The following is a 20267-nucleotide window of genomic DNA, read 5'->3' as shown; positions in this document are numbered from 1 at the left end:
ACGTACTTGGTATTGACACCCCCATAGCATCAGCTGATGTGGCACTGAGTTCGCTTGAAAGGGAACATCTAGGTTACGACTGTAACCATGGTTCCCTGAGAAGGGAACGAAAAGCCGTGTCACATTGCCATTCTTCGGGCATGCCTGCAAGTCTTCCTTCAGAAAATTTGAAGCTGATGGTATGTTTTCGGGTGCCCTTCTTATAAGCTGGGGCACACCTTGCGACGTCATCGCACTGTGTCGGCCATGAATGCCGTGTTGGTACACGTGCCTCAGACACCAGGTTCTGCGGGACGCGTCCCCAAAGTGTCAACTGATGTGGCGTCTTGTTCCCTTTCTTAGGGAACCATGTTTACAGCTGTAACCTAGATGTTTTCTAATCATACAAACAGACTTTGCTTCACAAGAAATTGTTCTGTCTTTTGTATCAGTGCTTCACTTGGGAAATCAGAAAGCACACAAAATATATTCCAAAAATGCATACCCATCAAAAAAACATAAACAAACCAAGTCTATACAGGAAAGGTGGGAATATGGAAAACTAAAACGCTGAAAGATGAAAACTCTTTATTATTAATGTTTCGTTTTTATTGTTTTATAGATTTTTACTATCTCTATTCTAGGAAAGAAATTAATTAATTAAAAAAAATGAATTCTCAATTTATCCACAATTGTGGGCCTCTAGTCTTTAATTTGAACAAATATTAACTTCAGAAGAAAATCATGACAAAATACTAAGTACTAAGATCTAGATACTACGCTTACCAGCAGCCTCTATGCCAACTTGCACAGTCAGGAATTGACTAACAATAGAGGCTGTGTAGTCTTTAGCCTTGGTCTAGTATAAAAGCACAGGTGACAGCAGTCAGTCAACAAGCAGAATCAGCTTCAGCTTCTCCTTTGTGGAACTACTGAGGATCAGCCAGCGCAACCATGATGGGCAAGGTAAATTTCATTCCTGCTAACATTTTCAAAGTTGAATTCAACTGAAAATAAAAGTAGGGGGAAAAATAAAACCACTGAAACTTAAACTTTTGAATTTTCAGGTCGTCTTCTACGAGGACAGGAACTTCCAGGGTCGCTCTTATGAGTGTATGGGTGACACTGGTGACTTTTCCTCCTACCTGAGCCGCTGTCACTCTTGCAGAGTGGAGAGCGGATGCTGGATGATGTATGATCAACCCAACTACATGGGAAATCAGTATTTCTTCAGGAGGGGCGAGTACGCTGATTACATGTCTATGTTTGGAATGAACAACTGCATCAGGTCCTGCCGTATGATCCCCATGGTGAGCTCCATGAATGTATTGTTTGGTAATATATACACCCAAATCCACAGAACATTTCTTAATTAAATATTTAATTTTCATTCATCTAGAAGCAGAAACCTGATTTAAATGTGTAGGTCATGGAGGAAAATGCTAAAATCCATCAACTCAAAGCACAAACAATCCTTTCAGAATAGTGATTTATAAGGCAGAACTACATAGTTCTTGTTAGTTGTTTACATTAGATGTTTTTTTCTACTTGCTAAACTTGAAAATAATGGACTTCTCTCCCACTACAGTACAGGGGCTCCTACAGAATGAGGATCTACGAGAGGGAGAACTTCATGGGTCAGATGTACGAGCTGACGGATGACTGTGACAGTATCATGGACCGTTACCGCATGCCTCACTGCCAGTCCTGTCATGTGATGGACGGCCACTGGCTCATGTATGAGCAGCCCCACTACAGAGGCAGGATGATGTACTTTAGGCCTGGAGAGTACAGGAGCTTCAGCAATATGGGTGGCATGAGATTCATGAGCATGAGGCGTATCATGGACTCCTGGTACTAGGGTTTATATTAATAAAACATTTTCTCTACAACACTACACATTCTGTCCTGAAAATCATTGATGTCAATAATATTTGCATTAGTATCCAACAAACAACACCTCATGAATTAAACAGAACTGTAAAGAAATGACTGAATTCTGTTATAGTATAGTAAGATAGCAATCTAACCTATGTACTGTAAATATGAGGGATGCAGGCTTTGACAAGGTCCAGTCAAACATGAAACCCTGTTCATAATTATGAAACTAGACACATATTGCATTTAAATAGCTTGTTCCTCATAGCAGGTGAAATACAATGCTAAAATTACATGCTTGTTTTATTACAATATATCAGAAATATAATACTCAAAATTCAGAGCTTAAATGTCCATATGTCAAAATTAAAGGGATAGTTCACCCAAAAATCATTTACTCATCCTGATGTTATTCGAAACATTTATGATTTTCTTCTGTGGAACACAAAAGATTAGATTTGCAAAAAAAATCCCAGTATTTGTTTTCCATACAGTGAAATTCGGTAGGTCCAAGTATCTAGATTAAAAAAAAAGTACAGTATTTACATTCAAAGGTAAACTACAGAATTCTGGGTTTCTATCGACACCTGTAGCTGAAAGTTGCTTGTGTGGTAATGTTGCTTGTGATATCCATATCAGTGATGCAGCTGCTTGTGATAATCCTATCAGTGATGCTAGCTACAACAAGAGTCACTTATATTAAAAAATGAAGTCCACAAGACATATATTTGAAAAAATATAATATAAATACAATCTGAGCAAGTACCATATCTACTGCCATAGCCGGACCTCCTCCTCCTTTTTTTAATGAACAGATGCGTATAAGGACTAATTATGTAAGTCTGAAATTTCCTGCCAATTCAAACCAGACAGCTCTTAATATAAATATTTTTTTATATGTTTACTGTAGTGATTTAGGGCACGGAATTACCATTGTGTATAAAATGTGCTATATAAATAAACTTGCCTTGCTAATTAGTTTATTTATAAAAAAAAATAAAAAAACATTATTGTTTAATGTTTAGTTTCATATACTTAAACATTTAGTGTTGGATTGCAATTTTCACTCAGAAATTGCTAGTAAATTTCATTAGATAATTACAAAGAAATAGTAGCATTGAATTAAATGTGAAATGTTGAACTAAAAAGACTGAAATAGTATGTCTTGTAAAATGTACTCCCAATCTTTGTTTTATTTATATAACTTTGAAAAATATTTTACAGTGAATTGAGGAAGGTGTTGTGAGCAACATTATAGCTAAAAAATAGTGCTTGGTTGCACACTTTCAAAATCCATTAGAAATAGTATATCATGCACTCTTTTGGCATACTATGTACTAGGGCTGCCCCCAGCTAAAGATTTGTCTAGTCGACTAGTAGTCGTTCATTTAAGCCATTAGTTGACTAATTACACGTTTATATTAATTTAATTACTTAAATATTGGGGGGGGGTAATGATTAAAGTAATGATTACGAATGTGTCGGAAAAAATAGCAAGGAGAATTTTAATTATTTATTAATAAAGTAGTGTTTTCTGAGTCAAGTGTTGGCTGAAAAGACGAAGTTGAAGTTGCTGACTCACCATCTCTGCAGTATAGTGGACATGCCTTTAGAGAGAAATGCACCTTACATACGGATTACATAATCAAAGAGTATTTGTTTACGATTTGTATTAGTTCATTTAAAAGTAGACATTTCAAGCTTTCTATAGACATATTTCTCATGTCTTTGTGGCAAGTAGCCTATACGCAGAGTTTCAGTTCATTTTTGTGACAAGCTCCAGTTTATGAGGACCGAGACAGCTGAAAAAAAGCATCCTGTTTGTTTTCTTTATTTTACAAAAGCACAATGTTTTGTTGTTATTGTGAGTTTACACAAATAAAAGTAGATCCTTTTTGAATGAACGTTTTGAATGATGTATTACTCTTATCTGTATGACCAAAAATGATGGAGTATTTTAAGTTGTTTCCGCTGTTATCAGGAAAAAATGCAAGTAATAAAACGTTAGAGCGATGGATGTCGACGGATGACAGGCGAACGTTTGGATTTCCTGCCCAACATACAGATGGTACTCAACAAGAATGCATTTTTGTCACCGTGGCATTTCTGCTCTTGACTGTTATAACCATAGATTTTCATATTTTATGGAGTGGACGTGTCACAGCTCGTTTTAGCAAATAGCAGTCAACCGTACCATGTGGAGATTACAAAAAAATACTTTCAATACCATCAATAAGATTTTTAAAAATCATATTCACATAACCAAATGTAGTAATCAAAAGCCAATGTATGCATTTGCTGTTTAGAATGAATTCAAAAAGAAATGTAAATGTCAATATTGTGTTTACTTTTACATGGACTGCGCTTTATAATGCAGTAATAACACCCCATATTTCATTAAAAAAAAAAAATCTTAATAGGCCTATGTATTATGTTATTTTCTCCTTGTAATAAAATAAATTTAAAAAAAAAAACTATAGAAATGTGAATTATTAGTTAATGCACTGTGAAGAAACATGAAAAAACAATGAACTGTATTTTCATTAACAATAAAGATTAGTAAATACAGTAACAAATGTATTACTCATGGTTAGTCCATGTTAGTTAATACATTAAATAAAGTGTAACTAATGAACCTTATTTTAAAGTGTTACCATTATTTCAGTAGTGCTCAATTAAAATCAAATAAAATTGCAAAACAATTGTTAAGTATCTTAATGAAGTACAATTAATAAACCTCTTTCACGTGTTTAGTTAGAATAGTGCTTCATTATTACATTTTAAACTTCAGAAAAAGTAGTAAGATCTAGATACTATGCTTCAGCTTGAATGGCCTCTTTTCCAACTTGCACAGTCAGGAATTGACTAACAATAGGTGCTGTGTAGTCTTTAGTCTTGGTCTAGTATAAAAGCACAGGTGACAGCAGTCAGTCAACAAGCAGAATCAGCTTCAGCTTCTCCTTTGTGGAACTACTGAGGACCAGCCAGCGCAACCATGATGGGCAAGGTAAACTTCATTCCAGCTAATATTTCCACCAGATTTAACTCCAAAATTACTTGATTTGTTAATTTTCACTTTAAACCACTTAAAACATCAACTTTGAATTTTCAGGTCGTCTTCTACGAGGACAGGAACTTCCAGGGTCGCTCTTATGAGTGTATGGGTGACTGTGGTGACTTCTCCTCCTACCTGAGCCGCTGTCACTCTTGCAGAGTGGAGAGCGGATGCTGGATGATGTATGATCATCCCAACTACATGGGAAATCAGTATTTCTTCAAGAGGGGCGAGTACGCTGATTACATGTCTATGTTTGGAATGAGCAACTGCATCAGGTCCTGCCGTATGATCCCCATGGTGAGCTCCATGAAAATTTTTATTTGTAATAAATTCTTTTTAATAAACTAAACATTCAATTTACTTTTATTTGGAAAGACAAAGCATTTTAAATGTTTGGGACATAGAGGAAAATGTTAAAATCTAAAAAAGGTGCCACTTTCAGAGAGGTTCACTACATAGTTAACATAACTTACTTCTCTCCCACTACAGTACAGGGGATCCTACAGAATGAGGATCTACGAGAGGGAGAACTTCATGGGTCAGATGCACGAGATGATGGATGACTGTGACAGCATCATGGACCGTTACCGCATGTCTCACTGCCAGTCCTGTCATGTGATGGACGGCCACTGGCTCATGTATGAGCAGCCCCACTACAGAGGCAGGGTGATGTACTTCAAGCCTGGAGAGTACAGGAGCTTCAGCAATATGGGTGGCATGAGATTCATGAGCATGAGGCGTATCATGGACTCCTGGTACTAGTCTTCTAGCATTTCTTAAATTGTTAATAAAATAATTCCTCTACAACACTGTCTTGAAAATTCATTAAATGCCAATAATATTTCTATGAGCAGTCTACAAAACCACCCCATGAGCTAAACAGAAGTGTAAAATAACAAAATGTAAAAGGAGCAATTATTGCATTCTGCTGTACTATAGCAAGACAGTTTTCAAATGACAAATCACAGTCAAATGATTACTGATTGTCTTTAGACCTATGATTCAAACTTCAAACTACAAATGGACTAGCTTGGTTTTTATCTTAGACAGCAGTTGCTTTTGACACCAGCATGTACATGTCCTACTAATGATGCAAACTCAAGCAGGTTCAGCATGAGACTTTAGCAATGGATTTTACATAAATCAATACGATGTATTAGTCACAGACAACAGCATTAAGAAAAAAAGGGTGAGATACGCAGCTGACAAAACATCCCTTCACACATGATGAAAAAAATCATGAACTAAAATGCATCAACAAAAGCTGATTTTAAAGGGTTAGTTCAGAATGAAAATTGTGTCATCAATTACTCACCCTCATGTTGTTCCAAACCCATAAACCCTTTCGTTCTTCTTTGGAACACAAATGAAGATCTTTTTAATGAAATCTGAGTGCTTTCTGTCTCTCCATTGACAGCTTACGCAACTACCACTACCCCAGAAAGGTAGAGTTAAAAACATCATAAAAGTAATCCGTGTGACTCCAGTGGTTTAATCTAAATGAACGCGCGTTCACGAGAGCACCACGACACATGTTGTGTTGACACGAGAGCAGACGTTGTTGCGTGAACACACATTGGAGATTAATATTTTGTAAATAAAGTGGTAAATTATTTTAAAAAGCAGGTTTGAATGTGGCTTGTGAAAATTGTGTTTATTTTTTTTTTAACTGTTCAGACTACAAAAACAGTCAGAAAGGAAAAAAATCTCAAACATCTCACTTTAGTCAGTGTCACCTTGAACCACAGTCCTGATCCAAATAAATCCAATAAATAAATCGTCACTCTGATATCCAATTCAAAGATCAAAGATCTCAGACTCTCAAACTCCCCAGGCTGAATATAGTCAGTGGTTGCAATGTTAACTAATGCTAAATGAAGTTTGGCTGCCTGTTTTGAAGACTTAAGTTCTTAGCTGGATCACAAATTTGTGGTAACCCTAGATTCAAATTTGTGGTAACTGCAGCAAAGTTTAATGCTACATTTAACACATTAGAAATGACTTTAGAATGTACAAGAATAATACACTGTCCAATATTAACAAAGGAGTAACTTTTTACTTAAAAAACTCATTTTATATATTAAAGAAATATATTAATTTATTCTACTGCTGTGAGAATTAGACTATTGCACCAATCACACAATCATATTCATAATGTTACCAAACATGGAGAAAATCATATTTCTTTATCCAAATGAAACCATGTTTCACAGGTAAAGTTTAAGTCAATGAAATACATAAAAATATTAAAGGTTGAATAACTTCATAATATAGAGATACCATCAGAAAAGGGAGAATGCCAGCAGACTACCAATACCCCGTATAGCCCACTCCTCACATTAGCAAAATAACACACGTTATTTTGTGTATATAGCTTAGTCTACACGTTTTGTTATATGTCAGCAATTAATCTGACAATTAAAGGGTTAGTTCACCCAAAAATGAAAATTATGTCATTAATTACTCACCCTCATGTCGTTCCACACCCATAAGATCTTTGTTCATCTTCAGAACACAAATTAAGACATTATGATGAAATCCGATGGCTCAGTAAGGCCTCATTGCCAGCAATAACACTCAATGTCCACTCATTTTCAATGCCCAGAAAGCTACTAAAAACATATTTAAAACAGTTCATGTGACTACAGTTGTTCAACCTTAATATTATAAAGTGACGAGAATACTTTTTGTGCGCCAAAAATAACAAAATAGCGACTTTATTTAACAATATCTAGTGATGGGCGATTTCAAAACACTGATTCATGAAGTTTCAAAGCTTTTGTTTCGAATCAGTGGTTCGGAGCACATATCAAACTGCCAAAGTCATGTGAACTATTGAAGTTTCAGAACACTTATGATGTAACGAAGCCTTGTTTACTGAAATAATGTGATTTTGGTGCTCCGAACCACTGATTCCAAACAAATGATTCGTAAAGCTTTGAAGCTTCATGAAGCATCGTTTTGAAATCACCCATCACTAGATATTGTGAAAAAAAGTATTCTCATTGCTTTATAATATTAAGGTTAAACCACTGTAGTCGCATTAACTGTTTTAAATATGTTTTTAGTAGCTTTCTGTGCATTACAAAAGGGAGTGTTATTGCTGGCGATGCAGGCCTCACTGAGCCATTGGATTTTATCAAAAATATCTTAATATGTGTTCCGGAGATGAACGAAGGTCATTCGTCTTCGACAATTTGCACAGTACATCACAACTTTACGTATTGCCACCTATCTATCTCAAAATTGTGCTGTTGTATGTGCACCAGCTGTGTGGTCACAAAAATGGGGCTGCATGTGGACGGAGTATGCGGACATCCACAGACCCTCCCGATGACGAAAATTACATCACAGGGCGCGGACCATTGCGGTGCGCGGACGGCCGAAGTATTGGGCTTAATGAGCAAAGCATCTGCTTGCCACGGATCAGACGAGTAGTAGTTTAAGTTCAAGTGCAGGTTGTAATGCATTTTAAAATTGAAATCTACAAGATATAACAAGATAACCAGGAAGCTTACAAGCAGTGTTGTAAATGTTATCGATAAGAAGCTAATGTTCTTTCATATACTGTATATTCATATATACTGTATGAGCATATGATATATTTTAAATTAATATATATATATATATATATATATATATATATGTGTGTGTGTGAATAATGAATGAAATTATATATATATATATTATATATTTTCATAAAAATTATTTGAACTATAAGGTTCTTTAAATCATTGTTTTTCAGACATTTTACGGTTTAGGATGGTTTTACTATAACCCCCACCCCAATAATTAGAAATTAATTTACTAATTAATTTTAAATGTCACATGTTTAGGCTGTATACCATCAGCATTTTGACTTGAAAATATTCTATTATTTAAATGATTCATGTAAATCATAACTGAACGTGACAAGACAAGAAACATTTTTTGTTTTTTTACATATTAGACATGCTTATTTAAAAAAAAATATTATTTGCAAATAATTTACTTCATAACAATAGACCTGAAACTTTTACCTTTCTTTTTTTTTTTTTTTTTCCTTAAATTCTTTTTAATCATTTACTTATTTAATTCCTTTAAATAAAAAGACCATGCAATAACTCAATAACATCCCCCCACCCCACGGAACAAAAAAAAAAAAAAAAACCTTTGGTCCCCCCAGTGTTCAAGATATGGTTACGGCCTTACTATAAACATTGACCTACACCCTATTAATTTTATTTTTGCAGGTCTTAAAAAAAAATCTTTAAAAGCCTTACATTTGATTTTAAAAACCCTGAGCATAACCTAAAAACTTGAACATCTATGTGCTAAGCTTTAGCTAGAATAGGTTCTTTTTGATTTTGCACAGTCAGGAATTGACTAACAATAGGTGCTGTGTAGTCTTTAGTCTTGGTCTAGTATAAAAGCACAGGTGACAGCAGTCAGTCAACAAGCAGAATCAGCTTCAGCTTCTCCTTTGTGGAACTACTGAGGATCAACCAGCGCAACCATGATGGGCAAGGTAAACTTCATTCCAGCTAACATTTTCAAAGTTGAATTCAACTGAAAGTAGAAAAAAAATCAAAATCACTGAAAGTTTATTCATTTCAGGTCATCTTCTACGAGGACAGGAACTTCCAGGGTCGCTCTTATGAATGTATGGGTGACTGTGGTGACTTCTCCTCCTACCTGAGCCGCTGTCACTCTTGCAGAGTGGAGAGCGGATGCTGGATGATGTATGATCAACCCAACTACATGGGAAATCAGTATTTCTTCAGGAGGGGCGAGTACGCTGATTACATGTCTATGTTTGGAATGAGCAACTGGATCAGGTCCTGCCGTATGATCCCCATGGTGAGCTCAAAAGTAAAACTTATTTAAACCTGTGATATGTTAAATCCTGTATTATGAATATCCTTTCAAAATGGTAACCCACATTACTAACTTGTTATAAATTTAGTTTTACATTTCCTATTGATTCTGATAAACTTGCAAAATAATTCTAAAAATAACAGCTGACTTCTCTTCCACTACAGTACAGGGGATCCTACAGAATGAGGATCTACGAGAGGGAGAACTTCATGGGTCAGATGTACGAGCTGACGGATGACTGTGACAGCATCATGGACCGTTACCGCATGCCTCACTGCCAGTCCTGTCATGTGATGGACGGCCACTGGCTCATGTATGAGCAGCCCCACTACAGAGGCAGGATGTGGTACTTCAGGCCTGGAGAGTACAGGAGCTTCAGCAATATGGGTGGCATGAGATTCATGAGCATGAGGCGTATCATGGACTCCTGCTACTAGGGTTTCAATAAAATTATTTCTCTAAAACACTAAACATTGTGCCTGCAAAATCCTTACTGTCCCTAATATTTGCATGTCTAATCAATCACAAAAAAACAACAACTAATGAATTAAACAGACTAACAAATAAAACAAAATTTAGGTTCATGAGACTAGAACAGTGGATTCTTTCTCATATACAGCCAGTTTTAAATGAGGAAGGCTAAAATGGTTTCATTTTATTTATTTATTTTTTTGTTAACAAAATGCTATTAAAAACCTGAAATCCTCACAGAAGAAGTGCAAAATCTGGAGAGCAGGGCCAGCTGTTGGATTTGTAGGGCCCAAGACACCATGAAAATCGGCTTCAACAGTGTAAAAAAAAAAAATACACATATACATATATATATATATATATACATATATATATATATATATATATATATATATATACACACACACATCACAAAAATACAGCATATATAAACAGTGATTCTTTCAGTGTAGAAAATAATCTATAATCTAATCAACTGATTCAAATACCATGTGGCTGATTTTTTATTTTTTTTTGTTAGAACTCTTTGCAATAGATAGGGAAAGTCATTTTCACTGCATACAAGGGTCTATTTCATGCTTTTAAGAGCCATCCAAAGAAAACAATAATGGGTAAAACATCTACTATAAAGCAAAATTACAAATGTTGCTGGCAAACCTCTTATTTTGTCAGAATACAGTGGTGCCCCTGCCTGTACGGAGAGTAAGCACACATACCCTGACTTCAACAGCCTTTCAATGAGAACTCTGTAATGTGATTTCTACATCATGTACAGTATAACACTAATCATGTATATGTTAATAAATAATATGGTGTTTACACAGAATGAACTGTGTTGAGCTGAATAAGCAAAGAGGTCATTTACACAGAACACTTTTTTGCTTTTAAAAACGTGACATACAGTGCAGTGGAATGGGAAAACACACAAGATCTTGAGGCACATTTTTAAAAGTTGAACTCGCCACTCATGTCCAAGACACTGAATATGCAGTGAAATGCAGCGTAATGGACAGAGACGAAATGTCTAACACATATATAAAAACTGTTTAAAAGCAGCAAATGAAAGCCATAAATTATGTGGCTGGCATTTATATAGCCTGCTGTTGAACAGTAACTGCTTCAGCCAGTAGGTAGGAATTTCATTCAGCAGGTTCAACAAACTGATTCAAAGACCCAATGAGGTAATAAAACTATTCAGTGAAATTGAAAACTTAAGTCTACAGTGTGACAATTAAATTAGGATGACTAAATATAAACAAATAGCTGCTGTGACGCAGTCACCTATGACTAGGCTATTTTATTTTCTTTTGCGTATGATTGATGAAAATCCTGCAGGTGCCATTGTACATGACTTCTTTTGAATTGTCAACAAAGTAAGATGATTTTCGCCTAATTAATTGTGTAGTTATAGTATCTATCAACATTGTTGCTATCCATTCAGCTACAGTTTTAAAGCTTTGTGCCATTTAAGTTCTGTTTGATGTTACTGATCTCTAATTGTTTAATAAACTGTGATTTAAATTTAACACTCAGGTGTCTTGAGCATTAAGAATCTTCATTATGATTAATAACAATAGGTAGCAACAACAGATTATGGTGAAAGCTCTACCATTTAAAACTATTGCAACATCATTGGCATCAGAAAGGTCCCTAAAAGATCTAAGGATTATTCACTTTAAACGGTTCTTCTACTGCAAATCCTGAGAACTTTTCACTATGCCAAAGAGCAATGGTGAGGTTCAAAGCAAGAAGCTTGAACCCAACTTCTGGATATAATGTGCTGGTGCTTTCACATATAGTTCGTTTTAAAAGAACCAAACCCAGTTCACTTAAAGTGAACCAGAAAGGGAACCAGCCGAAAGTGACCTCAGTCCTTTTGGTGTTCACAATCTAGTGGACTCAAAAGAGAACCCAGTTCTTTTTTTTGGTCCTCTTCAGACCCGAACTCAGACCCTGGCTTTCTGTGTTTTCAGTAACACTGCTGCATCATTCTAATTGTTAAAAAAACAAACAAAAAAAAATACAGAAAAAATAAGCAGTGGATAACTGATCAGAAGTTTATCACATCATACGACTGGCTCAACCTAATCAACCTCATACTATAATCTTCATGTCTGCTGTAAATCTTTTGTAGCTCAGAAAAAAGAATAATAATAACACTTCACAATAAGGTTCTATTAATTACCTTTGGTAATTATTTTAGGTATCATGAATTAACAGCATTTATATGAGGGGTGTGCAGTGGAGCCTGTATCTGTAACGATATAAAAATTATTTATATCTGTATTTAAATAAAACTGGAAGTGACAGCTTTAACCAAAAGTTTTTACAAATACTTGAGAAGACTGTTTGTTAGACTTTTTCTATGCTTTTTCTATGGAACTTACTATATGAAATATAAACATAATGGGTTAGTAAATATTAATATTAACTAAGATTACATGCAGCTAGTGATCATTAGTAGTTTATATTAAGTGTAACAAAGGAATGCGATATTTATTTTATATCGCAAATATATTATGCATTCCCCCCGGAACGTGATCGCGATTGGACCTTGTTGTCAGCAGTGACGGAAAAGACGGAACAGTGGGAATGGCGAGCCTGAAGGTACACTTGTCGAAACGAAACGCAAAGCAGACCGGGACCTCGATGCTTTCACAGATCACAAAGAAATCGAATCACAAACGGACCCACAATCGAACCATACTCTGGAGGTGGTCTGAGTACGGTTCGCTTTTGGGTCCTTTTAGGGGGGTCTGATATCACTTGGTTTGTTCACATATACACGCTGAACCACTCCGAGAGCATTTGAAAGGGTTAAATGAACTAGGTGTGAAAACACCTGAATTTGAAAACCAGAACTGGAGAGCCAAAAAGCAAACTGTTAGCCAAATGATGCAGGTAGACCGAACAATAATACATAAAGACAAAAGAAACATGATTGTTACACACAACAGCTAATAACTTTATATAAAAAAAATAAATAAAAAAAAAATAGAAAAAGACATCTAGAAATAATTAAGCTGTGAACCTAGAACAGACACAAAAAGAACATAACACAAGAACTTCAAAATGGAAACTTCAAATGGAATCCAGAAGGAACACAATAAAATAACACTAGGGGTCAAATGAATTTCTCTCAATTTACAGTTCTCTCAAATTACAGTTGGACTAATAGATGGATCCATCATGGTCCAAATCTTGTTTTAGATTCTTCTTTTAATTTTTCATTCTAATACACAAGACAAAACAATGGAACCTCCTTGTTTATATATTTTTTAGAGTTTGGCATTTCAAATTTTTCATTTTAGCACATAAAAACTTAAGAAATTCTAGATTCCTGAAAATGTAAGGACAAAGATCTACATACCAAGCTTTAGCTAGAATGGCCTCTATTCCAACTTGCACAGTCAGGAACTGACTAACAATAGGTGCTGTGTAGTCTTTAGTCTTGGTCTAGTATAAAAGTACAGGTGACAGCAGTCAGTCAACAACCAGAATCAGCTTCTCCTTTGTGGAACTACTGAAGATCAGACAGTGCAACCATGAAGGTAAACTTTATTCCAGCTCCCATTCCATACAATTTCACTCAAATATCTTTAATGTGTTATTTTCCTTACTTAAAACCATTAAGAGATTAACTTTGAATTTTCAGGTCACCTTTTATGAGGACAGGAACTTCCAGGGTCGCTCTTATGAGTGTATGGGTGACTGTGGTGACTTCTCCTCCTACCTGAGCCGCTGTCACTCTTGCAGAGTGGAGAGCGGATGCTGGATGATGTATGATCGTCCTAACTACACGGGAAATGGGTATTTCTTCAGGAGGGGCGAGTACGCTGATTACATGTCTATGTTTGGAATGAGCAACTGGATCAGGTCCTGCCGTATGATCCCCATGGTGAGCTTAAAAGTAAAACTTATTTAAACCTGTGGTATGTTAAATCCTGTATTATGAATATCCTTTTAAAATGGTAACCCACATTACTAACTTGTTATAAATTTAGTTTTACATTTCCTATTGATTCTGATAAACTTGCAAAATAATTCTAAAAATAACAACTGACTTCTCTTCCACTACAGTACAGGGGATCCTACAGAATGAGGATCTACGAGAGGGAGAACTTCATGGGTCAGATGTACGAGCTGACGGATGACTGTGACAGCATCATGGACCGTTACCGCATGCCTCACTGCCAGTCCTGTCATGTGATGGACGGCCACTGGCTCATGTATGAGCAGCCCCACTACAGAGGCAGGATGTGGTACTTCAGGCCTGGAGAGTACAGGAGCTTCAGCAATATGGGTGGCATGAGATTCATGAGCATGAGGCGTATCATGGACTCCTGCTACTAGGGTTTCAATAAAATTATTTTTCTAAAACACTAAACATTGCGCCTGCAAAATCTTTACTGTCCCTAATATGTGCATGTCTAATCAATCATAAAAAAATAAAATAAAAAAAAAACTAATGAATTAAACAGACTAACAAATAAAATATATATATAACAAAAAAAAAAAAAAAAAAAAAAAAAAAAAAAAATATATATATATATATATATATATATATATATATATATACACACACATTACAAAAATACAGCATATATAAACAGTGATTCTTTCAGTGTAGAAAATAATCTATAATCTAATCAACTGATTCAAATACCATGTGGCTGAATTTTTATTTTTTTATTAGAACTCTTTGCAATAGATAGGGAAAATCATTTTCACTGCATACAAGGGTCTATTTCATGCTTTTAAGAGCCATCCAAAGAAAACAATAATGGGTAAAACATCTACTATAAAGCAAAATTACAAATGTTGCTGGCAAAAATCTTATTTTGTCAGAATACAGTGGTGCCCCTGCCTGTACGGAGAGTAAGCACACATACCCTGACTTCAACAGCCTTTCAATGAGAACTCTGTAATGTGATTTCTACATCATGTACAGTATAACACTAATCATGTATATGTTAATAAATAATATGGTGTTTACACAGAATGAACTGTGTTGAGCTGAATAAGCAAAGAGGTCATTTACACAGAACACTTTTTTGCTTTTAAAAATGTGACATACAGTGCAGTGGAATGGGAAAACACACAAGATCTTGAGGCACATTTTTAAAAGTTGAACTTGCCACTCATGTCCAAGACACTGAACAAGCAGTGAAATGCAGCATAATGGACAGAGACGTCTGTCTAACACATATATAAAAACTGTTTAAAAGCAGCAAACGAAAGCCATAAATTATGGCTGGCATTTATATAGCCTGCTGTTGAATATTAACTGCTTCAGCCAGTAGGTAGGAATTTTATTCAGCAGGTTCAACAAACTGATTCAAAGACCCAATGAGGTAATAAAACTATTCAGTGAAATTGAAAACTTAAGTCTACAGTGTGACAATTAAATTGACCCTTCGCCAGGAGTTTGATTGACAAGCGATCTAACCAATCATAACGCAGAATCTGCCATTTTGTCCGACAAAGCAGTCAGGAGTTAGAAGATTAACCTCGGTGGCATCTTTGAAAACATTCCTTCTCATGTTCATTCATGTTTATTTGATGCTATAAATTAACTAGTAGGAAGAGATGATCGGTTCACGAGCTGCTTGAGCTGAGGCACTACAGCAAACTGTCACGACACATTAAAGAGCAACAAAACGGTTTTTATTGTTCGATTTTCTTAAAAAATTACATAGTTTAAAAGTTGGGACTTTGTTTAATATCATAAGTAACCTGCTCTGTCTTGTCTGTCGACGTGTTGTCAGTGTCCTCTTTACTCCGCAATGTATTTTTCACTCTGTGTGGCGTGAGGGCGCCATGGCTTGCCGGACAAAGCAACAATAACTAAGTGGGGCGGGTCTTTGCGAAGGGTCAATTAGGATGACTAAATATAAACAAATAGCTGCTGTGATGCAGTCACCTATGATTAGGCTATTTTATTTTCTTTTGCGTATGATTGATGAAAATCCTGCAGGTGCCACTGTACACGACTTCTTTTGAATTGTCAACAAAGAAAGATGATTTTTAATTGTGTAGTTACAGTATCTATCATCATTGTTGCTATCCATTCAGCTACAATTTTGAAGCTTTGTGCCATTTAAGTTCTGTTTGATGTTACTGATCTCTAATTGTTTAATAAACTGTGATTTAAATTTAACACTCAGGTGTCTTGAGCGTTAAGAATCTTCATTATGATTAATAACAATAGGTAGCAACAACAGATTATGGTGAAAGCTCTACCTTTTAAAACTATTGCAACATCACACAACAGCTAATAACTTTAAAAAAAAAAAAAAAAAAAAAAGACATCTAGAAATAATTAAGCTGTGAACCTAGAACAGACACAAAAAGAACATAACACAAGAACTTCAAAATGGAAACTTCAAATGGAATCCAGAAGGAACACAATAAAATAACACTAGGGGTCAAATGAATTTCTCTCAATTTACAGTTCTTTCAAATTACAGTTGGACTAATAGATGGATCCATCATGGTCCAAATCTTGTTTTAGATTCTTCTTTCATTTTTTCATTCTAATACACAAGACAAAACAATGGAACCTCCTTGTTTATATATTTTTTAGAGTTTGGCATTTCAAATTTTTCATTTTAGCAAATAAAAACTTAAGAAATTCTAGATTCCTGAAAATGTAAGGACTAAGATCTACATACCAAGCTTTAGCTAGAATGGCCTCTATTCCAACTTGCACAGTCAGGAACTGACTAACAATAGGTGCTGTGTAGTCTTTAGTCTTGGTCTAGTATAAAAGTACGGGTGACAGCAGTCAGTCAACAACCAGAATCAGCTTCTCCTTTGTGGAACTACTGAGGATCAGACAGTGCAACCATGAAGGTAAACTTTATTCCAGCTCCCATTTCATACAATTTTACTCAAATATCTTTAATGTGGTATTTTCCTCACTTAAAACCATTAAGAGATTAACTCTGAATTTTCAGGTCACCTTTTATGAGGAAAGGAATTTCCAGGGTCGCTCTTATGATTGTACCGGCGACTGTGCTGACTTCTCCTCCTACGTGAGCAACTGTCACTCTTGCAGAGTGCACAGCGGATGCTGGATGATGTATGATCATCCCAACTACATGGGAAATCAGTATTTCTTCAGGAGGGGCGAGTACGCTGATTGCATGTCTATGTTTGGAATGAGCAACTGCATCAGGTCCTGCCGTATGATCTCTATGGTGAGCTCCATGAATCTGGTGACGTATTTATTAAATGACATTAGACAACAGTCCTAAATTTATTTTAACCATTTATTTTTAAATCAGAACGGTGAACTGTGAGAGACAGACCTAGATTGTTGTTGAAGTTAGACTTATGACTACATGTGATAATGGTTCTTTCTAACAAATTTATACATAACTGACTTCTCTTCCACTACAGCACAGGGGATCCTACAGAATGAGGATCTACGAGAAGGAGAACTTCATGGGTCAGATGCACGAGATGATGGATGACTGTGACAGCATCATGGACCGTTACCGCATGCCTCACTGCCAGTCCTGTCATGTGATGGACGGCCACTGGCTCATGTATGAGCAGCCCCACTACAGAGGCAGGATGTGGTACTTCAGGCCTGGAGAGTACAGGAACTTCAGCGAAATGGATGGCATGAGATTCATGAGCATGAGGCGCATCATGAATTCCTGGTATTAGTGTTCAAATGTTTCAATAAAATGATTTCTCTACAACATAAAACTGTCATTATTGCTAACATTTGCATGTGTAATCCACCAAAAAACATACGCACCTAATAAGTTAGAAAGGCTTACGTGTTAGAGCCATAGCCTAGAGGCCAGTTCTCTAACTTCGACAGCAACCTGAGTCTTGGCTTGTTGTCTTTTTTTGCTCCCTTTTTCCTTTCTCCTCCATCATTCATATTAGAAATAGTACAGGAATGAGCCACAAATTGATCCAGACTCAAATTTACAGCAACTGTTTAAGAGCAATACCCAACATTGCATGGGAACTAAATCTAGACCAAGCTCTGAGGTTTGGGTTTAAGTGGCCATATCATGAGTAAATCTAGTCTTAATAAATTGTTAATTTGCCATATTGTTCATATCCCTTCTGGATTTCCTCTGCACCTCCTTGCTTCTGAACCACTCTGCCTAAATGCTACAATGCAGGGGCCCAAGGCAATTACCTTTGCAATCAACCCCGCAGAGACTGTAACAATTAAAAAATGTGATTTTTTTTTTTTTTTTTTTTTTAAATAAGAGTTAAATACATAGTATAATACATTAAATAACAGGGGTGTAACAGTACACAAAAATGATGGTTCAGTATGTATTTCAGTTATAACGTCAAGGTTCAGTATTAAACGGCTATTAAACAGCTATTAGACGTCTTTTAAATGCAAAATTGCTTGCTGGGGCACATCCCTATTAGTAGCAAATTAAAAGTGATAATGTTAATATATAAATGTATTATATATACATTTTTGAGTTATAGGATTCTTTTATAATACAGCTATATCATAATTATTCAAGTCCTATTCAACATTGCGGTTTTTAAATCACTAATATGGTATGGGGTGGTAAGAAAAAAAAATTGATGCATCATAATTCTCTCTCAAACAATTCTGGAACGATTCTGAGAATTTTTATAATCGATTCTGAGCTTAGTTTAACTGCAGATGTGTGACGACACTCGTATTCTACTTGCTTCCAATTCCTCACACACACACACCACTCGAAAGTTTCATAAAATATTCTTTCATAAAGTTCGGAAAGGTTGACGCGAATTACAAGGACATTCGCGGGATTCATTGCACAAGATATGCGCTGTGAGAAAATATGCGCTGTGAGAAATAAAGAAAACATTTTAAGATTTTTATGTCGGTAAATAAATTAATAAGAAAAAAAAGTAGATAAAGTATCATTTTGGAATCAGATTGTGACTCACAGAATCGAAATGAGATTGTGGGGTGCCTAAAGATTCCCACCCCTAGTATAGTAGTTTACAAAATTGTGTTAAAACACAATTAAGACTTTGGGAACTTTGGGGTGAGAATGTGAGAATGAACAGGTCTGTGGAGTTTTGGAAGAATGTTTTATGAAGTGGTGAGTTCAAACTGGTATTTTTTGGACCCATAGATCAGTAGTACCTTTATGTCTGGCACAAAAAAGTAATGACTTATGGCCAGAAGAACACCATCCTCAGGGTCAAAGATGGAGGTGGGTCAGGTCCTATTATGGGGGTGCTTTGCTGCTGAAGGAAGGTGAATCTTGACCATGGATCACGTCATGGATCCTTTAAAGTATCAGGCCATTTTTTTTCCATCAAAGATTATGATGCCTTCAGTGCATAAACTGAAGCTTTACTGGATCTTTGGACTTTCCAGCAGGCCAATGATTCCAAGTATACATCCAAAATGACCAAAGTTTGGTTGAGGGATCGATCCTGGAATGTTCCTTTGTGGCCTGCTCAGACTCCAGATTTACTGTATATCCTAGGGTTGGACGATTATGGCCTAAAATCAAAACCTCAATTAATTGAACATTTTATCTCGATTATGATTAATGAACGATTATTTTGTTTCTGTTGTTTTTTGGGGTTTTTTGCCCTCATAGTTCACTGACAAGGTTTGTACTGTAAATATGATTGACTATTAAAGGTGGGATATTTTTTCCTATTGAAAGAGTGATCTGACATAACAGCTCACTATCAGCAGTTATTTTATCTATGGTTCGTAACATTTCTCACAGATTTCTGCTCGTTGTAAATCAGATCAAGAGTGATTGCGTGTGTAAATTAGTCATACCGTCTCTCAATTAATTGTGAAGCTGTGGGTTGTAAATAGTTCCTTCAAAAGTAGAAAAATATATGCTATAATAAGTTTTGAGTTTCTAAGCTACTTTAGTGATAAATCACAGGACAATGCTGACAACTAGTTTCTGCATTCCTCTCTGTGCACGTGATCTTCACGTTTTGCGCAGCTACTGTTTGTATGAGTGTTCGTGCCACAATGCAGCTGCGCGAGCACAATAGCTCGAAATAG

General features: G+C 35.8%; 6 protein-coding genes across 7 annotated transcripts in view; 5 read left to right on the top strand and 1 right to left on the bottom strand.

The window, feature by feature from the left end:
* Window positions 1-20267, bottom strand: part of crygs4 (crystallin, gamma S4) — a 90426-nt gene that overhangs the window by 44159 nt on the left and 26000 nt on the right. The gene's annotated exons all lie outside the window — the stretch shown is intronic.
* Window positions 934-1840, top strand: LOC127518402 (gamma-crystallin M2-like). The gene is made up of 3 exons (XM_051905015.1): window positions 934-945; window positions 1047-1289; window positions 1568-1840. The coding sequence occupies exons 1-3, from the start codon at window positions 934-936 to the stop codon at window positions 1838-1840; spliced, it is 528 nt and encodes a 175-aa protein (XP_051760975.1).
* On the top strand, window positions 4853-5677 carry LOC127518405 (gamma-crystallin M2-like). Its single transcript, XM_051905017.1, has 3 exons — window positions 4853-4864; window positions 4970-5212; window positions 5405-5677. Exons 1-3 carry the CDS (start codon window positions 4853-4855, stop codon window positions 5675-5677), a joined length of 528 nt encoding a protein of 175 aa, XP_051760977.1.
* On the top strand, window positions 9411-10209 carry LOC127518399 (gamma-crystallin M2-like). The gene is made up of 3 exons (XM_051905012.1): window positions 9411-9422; window positions 9512-9754; window positions 9937-10209. Exons 1-3 carry the CDS (start codon window positions 9411-9413, stop codon window positions 10207-10209), a joined length of 528 nt encoding a protein of 175 aa, XP_051760972.1.
* Window positions 13789-15072, top strand: LOC127518856 (gamma-crystallin M2-like). Its single transcript, XM_051906068.1, has 3 exons — window positions 13789-13794; window positions 13878-14141; window positions 14324-15072. Exons 1-3 carry the CDS (start codon window positions 13789-13791, stop codon window positions 14594-14596), a joined length of 543 nt encoding a protein of 180 aa, XP_051762028.1. The 3' UTR covers window positions 14597-15072.
* On the top strand, window positions 17093-17920 carry LOC127518854 (gamma-crystallin M2-like). The gene is made up of 3 exons (XM_051906067.1): window positions 17093-17098; window positions 17182-17445; window positions 17648-17920. Exons 1-3 carry the CDS (start codon window positions 17093-17095, stop codon window positions 17918-17920), a joined length of 543 nt encoding a protein of 180 aa, XP_051762027.1.

This window comes from Ctenopharyngodon idella, chromosome 9 (assembly GCF_019924925.1).
Source record: "Ctenopharyngodon idella isolate HZGC_01 chromosome 9, HZGC01, whole genome shotgun sequence".
Taxonomy (NCBI): domain Eukaryota; kingdom Metazoa; phylum Chordata; class Actinopteri; order Cypriniformes; family Xenocyprididae; genus Ctenopharyngodon; species Ctenopharyngodon idella.
Note: the sequence above shows the minus strand (reverse complement) of the source record. Positions and strands in the feature narration are given on the sequence as shown.